The sequence below is a fragment of the Wolffia australiana genome, chromosome 7 (assembly GCF_029677425.1).
Source record: "Wolffia australiana isolate 7733 chromosome 7, ASM2967742v1".
Classification (NCBI taxonomy): Eukaryota; Viridiplantae; Streptophyta; class Magnoliopsida; order Alismatales; family Araceae; genus Wolffia; species Wolffia australiana.
In genome coordinates this window covers 11987862-11995091 of record NC_135841.1, presented here as the reverse complement: position 1 = coordinate 11995091, position 7230 = coordinate 11987862, and the positions used below count along the sequence as shown (strand labels likewise).

The 7230-nt window shown below is 38.0% G+C and overlaps 1 protein-coding gene across 5 annotated transcripts; it reads right to left on the bottom strand.

Annotated features, from left to right (window-relative positions):
• Window positions 1-319: 319 nt before the first annotated feature.
• Window positions 320-4868, bottom strand: LOC144705876 (Cytochrome c oxidase biogenesis protein Cmc1-like protein). Of its 5 annotated transcripts, XM_078578726.1 has the most exons (6): window positions 4662-4859; window positions 4218-4457; window positions 4024-4127; window positions 1624-1693; window positions 651-755; window positions 320-564 (listed from the first exon to the last, which is right to left on the bottom strand). In XM_078578726.1, exons 4-6 carry the CDS (start codon window positions 1666-1668, stop codon window positions 448-450), a joined length of 267 nt encoding a protein of 88 aa, XP_078434852.1. In that variant the 5' UTR covers window positions 1669-1693; window positions 4024-4127; window positions 4218-4457; window positions 4662-4859; the 3' UTR covers window positions 320-447. The 5 variants fall into 5 exon arrangements, with proteins under 5 accessions (XP_078434852.1, XP_078434851.1, XP_078434850.1 ...); XM_078578725.1 differs by lacking the exon at window positions 4218-4457; XM_078578724.1 differs by lacking the exons at window positions 4024-4127; window positions 4218-4457 and having other exon boundaries at window positions 4662-4855.
• Window positions 4869-7230: the final 2362 nt, after the last annotated feature.

The following is a 7230-nucleotide window of genomic DNA, read 5'->3' as shown; positions in this document are numbered from 1 at the left end:
ATCCTTCTCCTTAATGATCAGCTGAAAGCTGACAACTTCTGAAAACTTATACATATTTATCCTGGAGCTAGTATTGTCACCCTAAACTGAATGCTAACAGTTTTCTGTGCTGATGTATTATGTTTGGGTGGCTTAGACTGAAAAGGAATTTCTGTCTGTTTTTGTACTCACATAATACTTTGGTTGGGTATGTGGGAATTCAGAGCGGAGGGTGTGTTCCCATTGTAACTGTAATATCTACAACCTGTCCCCAACTTGTAGACTCAACGACCAATAAGTGGATAAAACCCACTTTAACCAAACAAATGGCACAACTACAGAAAAGCTGGAATCCTCTTTCTTCCATTTTTTTTGGCCCAGAAAATAGAATTGGCTTGTATATTTATTCTCATATAAACCACTTCAGAAACATATGTTGTATTAAAAATCAAAGCTTTGAATCTCTCGTCATGCAGATTGTGGATCCTTATGCTGGGTCTCTTTGGCCATTTCTTTCCTGTAAGCTTGAAGCCTCTCCTTTAACTTCTTGCTCTCCTCGAAGTTTGCCTTTCTTTTGACTGCTTTCTGAAGTAGATGAATGTAAGGACTAGCTGAGAAGATCAACACCAAAGGGAAATTGATCATGATAGAGAAAGAAATCAAAAACAGACCTCTTGTCGGAAACAACGGTCTAGTTTTATCTTCAGTTCTGTACATTCTCCAAAAAACTTGCGGATAGGATGATCTGCATGACACTTTTGGAACTCTTCAATAATCTGCAGCAAAAATTCAAGGGTAAGTCAGAGCAACAGTAGTTTTGGGTGGAAAAATAAAAAGATGAGATACTATTTTTTGGGGTTGAAGATTGTCTTCCTCCATCTTATTTTAGAGAAAAGGAGAAACAACAGAGCAATAAAATGCATAGAAATTATGTAAGAACTTGAGGAAGTAGTCTTTTCATACAGTTACATGCAGACAACCCGACATTTTTTCCTTGAACCCTTCTTTCTACAGTTTATCTTGGTTTCCTAAAGTCTGGCTGATGGAAAGTAGACACGGGTAACAAAATTTAGGATACGTACAAGGCAGGAACGACATAGGGTAAACATAGGCAATTACTAAACAATCGTCTTAATGATCATAGTTTTCACTGAAGGTAATAAATATAAGGCAGGAAACATCATAGGGTAAATTGAGAAACATTAGATGCCGAATGGAAATTAGAGTTTGGGAGTAGATGGGATGGACTGTGAGTGTTGTCCCATCCCTTCGCAATCACTCAGAAGAGGGGCAGGATGTGGTAGGTCTGATCGCATTCCGTCCCACATCCTCTCTATGGCACATGATTGAAGATGAGAGACACAACATGGGAAACACATCCCGTCAATGTTGGGATATTATAGTATTTTATTTTTTACAGGACCCCCACATTGAAGACGGGAGAGACATCTAACTTCAACTTTTTGGACATGCATCCCACATCCCATCCATCATCATGGGACATGGGGTGCGACTGGATGGAGGCATAACTGAGGGGGACATGCAACCCTGATTCCCATCTGTCAGGCTCGGATGCTAGTTGGGATAGCATCCGGGACTTATCAAACACTAATTGAAATCATCACCTAGTTCAGATAGACTCACATCTGCACACATTGGATGGCGGTGAAGAGTGAGAGGCGGATGCATTATCGTCTCGTTCTAGCTTTGGAAACTGAAAAGTCAAAGAAAATACGCCCAAACTTTTCAAAAAAGAAATTTTCTTTATGACATGAACATTTTGAAGAATAAACAATTTATCGCAAGAATACTCTCAGATATTGAAGAAACTGTTAGTGAAGATCTTACGGATGTACCATGTTTCATCTCTTTAGCATCTTTATTTCCTTATCTTTCTTTGTTATTTTACTGATATTCAATGAATACAACTAGTTTTACAAGCGGTCGGATATGTATTTATCGCTTCAGGTGTATTGGGCCTGACCCTTTATGATCGTAACAGGTATTTTAATTCAAGCTGTCCTAGTAATGAAGTTTTCCATTTATGGGAAAAACCTTAGCAAGTGGCTGGCAGTGCTGGAGGAAGAAAGTTGGCTAGATTGTGATAGAATCCTTGATCTAGGTCTCTATATGGCACGGGGCTTTGAGGGAAGATAGAAAACAGTTCAAGTAGAAAATGTGAAGGTTACAGATCTAAAATGAGAGCGCCTTCCGGGAAGTGTCACTCATACAAACCAGACCCCTCTATAGGGAGGATCTCCTGTGACATATAGACCCCATTCCACTGTGTCTTGTCCTCTTCCCTCTTCCTTGCAGCATTATATGGTTGCCTCTACACCCTCTTGACTGTCCTCCTTAGGAAAGAGCAACATTTATCCAAAGAAAAACTATCCTCTTCGTTAATGACGACAGTATACACATTAAGGGTGGGGATCAGAGCCAGGATATGTCTATTGATTTTTTCAATCAGAATGGAATATCCACCACCATGAGGAAGAATTCTCACAGTAGAATACCTGCAAGACGGAATTTTATAACCATTTGTTTTCTGCCCTTTGAATTTTTAAGGATGACTGGGAAAGATCTCACAACCTCTGCTGTCTGTATGGCCTCTCCCTTCCCTGTCATCATGGAAGATATGAAGAAAGTCCCCTATGCTAAGCTAAGGATGCAGAGCGGTAAAAATTTGAAGGAACCAATCTCTATCAATGAGAGAGGTCCATTGAACTAACTCTATGGGAGACGGTGGATGGAGCATCTGACGGAGGAATGCTCATTTTGTCTCATCCCAAAGGAAGAATGGTTAGTAAAAATCAGACATCTCTTTTTGTCTCATTCCCTGAATATTCAAGGAAAAGAATGGTTAAATTACAACTGAATAAGTAGAGATAATGAGCGAGAGAGAGAGGAGAGGAGAAAGGAGATAAGATAGGAAAAGGAAGAAACAGAAAATGAGACACAATTCATTTTTACCGGTTGCCCTCCTATAGGGAGGGCAGCCTTATATAAAGGAAAACATGGAGGGGAAGCAAGCCATGAAAAAACCTCTGAGATACAGTGGGGTTGGTATCAGCTACTTATAGGGTGTGCAAAGTAACAAAAGGAGCCAAATTCTTAAAAATGAACTCCCTGAATAAGCTTCGGGATGTGCTTCACAGATGGTGTGAAAAACAGCAAAATGACTGGCACAAAAGACTTGTGGAAAACGCAACTGATTTCCAACAGAGATTTGATACAAACAGCAAAACCTGTAAGGGTATTTTTGCTATTTCATTATACCCTCCTCTAAAAGAGGTAGCCCTCCTAATTGTAGGGCAGGACGAAATTTGTGGTATTGTAACCATGCATGACAAATCTCCATCTAGTCGTGGCCTTACCCACGATTTCCACTCCGTCCAAATCTCTTCTTCTTGGCAAAGTCCACTCTGCCAATCAATCTTCATTCTTCTTCTTAGTGATCTCCATTCTGTATATATCTCTCTCCCTTTCTCCGTGTGTGATATCTTGAAAATCTATTGTAAACTGAAGGTGATCATGTCTGAAATGGATCGTCATTGGCCAGTTAAAATCTGATTTCAAAGGAAAGAAAAAATACATGTAAGCAGGGGTCGTTTAATCTATGTATAGACCTAAATCCAGCGGAAGAAAATCTGATAAGCCAGATTCTCCGTGGCAAAAAGAGCACAAGACCTAGATATATCTCTTTTTTTTAAGAAAATACGGAAGACGACCAGAAACAGCTAATATTCTTATGGAAGAGGAAATCATGGACAGAACCTAAACCCCGAGAAAGAAAATCTCAGAGGTCAGGTTCTCAAGAGAGATAAGAGTACCCGACCCGCAAGAAGCCATAAATATTCTTAGGGAGGATGAAGGCAGGCTTCATCTGGTTACAGAATTTTTCGTGTCAGTTTCCACTGCATATGCGAGTGTTATAAAACGCAGAAATAGGATGTGAGAGGGAGGCAGGACAACAGGAGTATCTGGCCTCCCTTGAAACTAAAAAAAATAACACTGGAATCGCTCAGTTTTACTTCAATATACCTGACTTAAATAGGCAGATAAAGGGATACAAAGTAGGGAATGCCCCAGTGCGGAAATTAACACACTTTAGTCTTTCAATGCGTTTCAGGGCAATGGATTAAGTCCTGCACACGGAAAAGGGAGGATTGATTGTCTTAATCGGAAGAACGGAGAGTACGAAATCTGAAGCAGCTAAGCAAGTGTCAGATCCCCACAGAGACAATCTTCATCTTCCATCATCTTAATCATTCATTTGAGACAGGGGTACTGAAAATATCTAAAGAATCTGAGAAGAGAATTCCACTCGGAAAAAAATAAATAATTGTCGCCCTTCTCCAAGCTCCACATTCCATGAACAGGATAAGACCATCACAGGGCGGAGATCCAGCAAGAGCTCTTCATCGATGCCCTGAACCCGCGTTCACATAGGATTCCATGAAATATGATTCCTAATGCTTACGAACAAGAAAAACATAAGAGATTTCCGTCAATTAATTACTTCTGAGGCATCCCGGGTTGAGAAGTATAAACGATTGGAAGATAATCGATGGGAAAAGATCAGAAATTGGATTTTTCCGAAATTCGGGCCATACGAGATCCCGATGAAAACGTTCAAGATGAGTGGTAAAAAATCAGCGTAGGAAGGAGAGGACAAGAACCTTCTCTGTGTTGATCTGGGTAGAATTCCTCCGGTCGAACATGCGACGTCCAATAAGCTTCTTGTGAGATTCCAACTGTTCCGAGGATAATTCTGGATTTGGCAACTGGGTTTTGATAACCGGCTCTCGTTCTATCAATGGAAGCTTTACCCACTAATCTGCCCTCTCCGGTCGCACCGCTTTTATCGCTAGAAATAACGAAAGATTGTGTCTTGGATTAACCGAAAGTTTTTGTCCTCTCCTTCCGCTGCACCCATAAACCGAAAGAATTTTTAAATAATCGCTTACTATGGTTTATAATGCGGTCATGCCAAACTTTCAATTTGAATCAAAGAATAGTCAATACAATTATTAAGAGATTAAACAAACCCCTCCCCTGATCAATCTCCAAACCAAAGAAACTTATTTCTAGTCCACAGTTGTGAGGTTTCATACATCCAAGAAAACTGATTTCCTCATATTTTGAAAGGATCAGGTCCTTGTGGAATTCCATTTCTTTCCATGATTGGAATCAGATTTTTCTTTACTCTACATGCCATGATCCATAAATCTAATGCATAGGATGATGAAAGAATGGCATTTTGTATGTATAAAATAAAAGATAAAATGCATAAGATGATAAAATGCATAAGATGATAAAATGCATAAGATGATAAAAATAAAGAAATTAGAATGTGAAAATTTTACAAGTGCCGATTGGAGCTTATCCAGACAATGTGTTGCATGAGTAGATTAACAATATGTCACCATAGAAGATATTTTATCCATTAGCGAATCAAGGAACTTAAATCTACCAACAAAACTAGTATCCAAGTTACTTCACAAGCTCTAAATATTGTTAACAGTATTGTTGTGTAGGGCTTCATCGAATTTGGCTTGTGAAGAGATGAACGAGCATGAGATGGGTTCAAGAAGCAGGGAAGTGTGAAAGCATATTATGAGCATGAGATGCATGCCTTGGCCACACTTTTTTTCATAAATTTCCAGAATGTAATTAACAAAACCTAGAATCTGTAAAACTAGCCACTGTACCCCCACAGAACCTAAAGCATCAAGAGTTATATCTTGATGGAACACGATGATCTTCCTTTTTGATGTAGCTGAGTTAGAAAAAAGTTTCTCTAAGATTTGAGAAGTTTGTCTAGATCCCTAAATAAAAAGTTACAGAGATGGCTTAATTCCTTGGACAATACTACCTAATGTATGCAAAATGAGGGAAAGAAGGTGCAATCCCAATATGTCGATATCTATAGATTACAATATTTTCTTTGGTGGTTCAAATAAAAATATTTTTTGTATAGTTGTTTACATCCAACATACAACATATAAGAAACAGTAAAGGGATAAAGCTGATTTTGTTTAGGCTGATTTTAAAATTTATGGGTCATCTCTATTATCGTCAGTTGGTATATTATAAACAAGGGTTGAATCCACAAGGTTTTTTTTATTCAAAAATGTGTTCCATCAACATGTAACCATCAAACAGAAAGGGAACCCTGAGGAGCGGAAGAGCTTTCACGAGGTAATATGTCATCTGTGATGGGAGCATACTTGTTATCTCGCCGTCATTTGGCAGTGTCCTGACCGGTTTATACATCCTCATTGGGTTCATCCATGTTGACAGCATGTTATGGGAGGGTGTGACCATATCTTTTAGGATGCTGACAATTCTCTATTGGTAGTGTGTGATTAACTCAAATATTAAAGTCAAATCATGTCTTTGTTCCTTTGAGTTTAATCAATAAATTTCTAGAAACCAATACTTACGTAAGTGAATTTATATATTGATTATTATGTGTCATATCCACAGGGAACAATGATTAAGGATTTAATTTTCTTTAAAATGATAATCAATAAGAGATGAGAGGAGATCTACGTAAAATAATAGATAGTGAAATAAGAGAGATGACGAGATGATAATCAAAATTTAAAAAGAAAAAGGTGAATGTTAACACTAGTAGTGGATAATGTGACATGAAGGGAGAGGACGAAAAGGAGAGAGCACAATGGACGGGGGCATGAAGATGTGAGGATCCAGCGAGAATATGATTAAAGGAGAAGAATAAAGAAACTTCTAAATTAGGTAAATGATTTAAGCAAAGCTGAGATGACAAGACGAGACACATCACATTATTACAATTTAAATCCACCCTTTTTCATTGGTCCACACCTTCTCCCTGTAACTAAAAAAGAAAACAACTTCAGTCCAAGATTATCCATTATAGAGTCGCTATTTTGTGATGCCATAATGGCATCTTTTGAATGATTGGCAGCCCCTATTATTGTGAAAGTCAATGACTGGTCGCCATTCAATCAAATTGAATGGTAGCAATAGGCACGACCATAATTATGAATGCAGTAATTTTATTGAATTCATAGAAGATAATATTCCCTCCAAAAAAATCTAAAATACATTTTCTGATATAGGAAAATATCTTTAAGAATTTAATGCCAGAAAATTCCTAAAAAACAATATTCCAACTCAAAAATTATATACTTTTAGGATATGATATCAAAAAAATCCCAAAAATATAAGAATCCACAAATTCAGACAATCATTCTAAAAAAA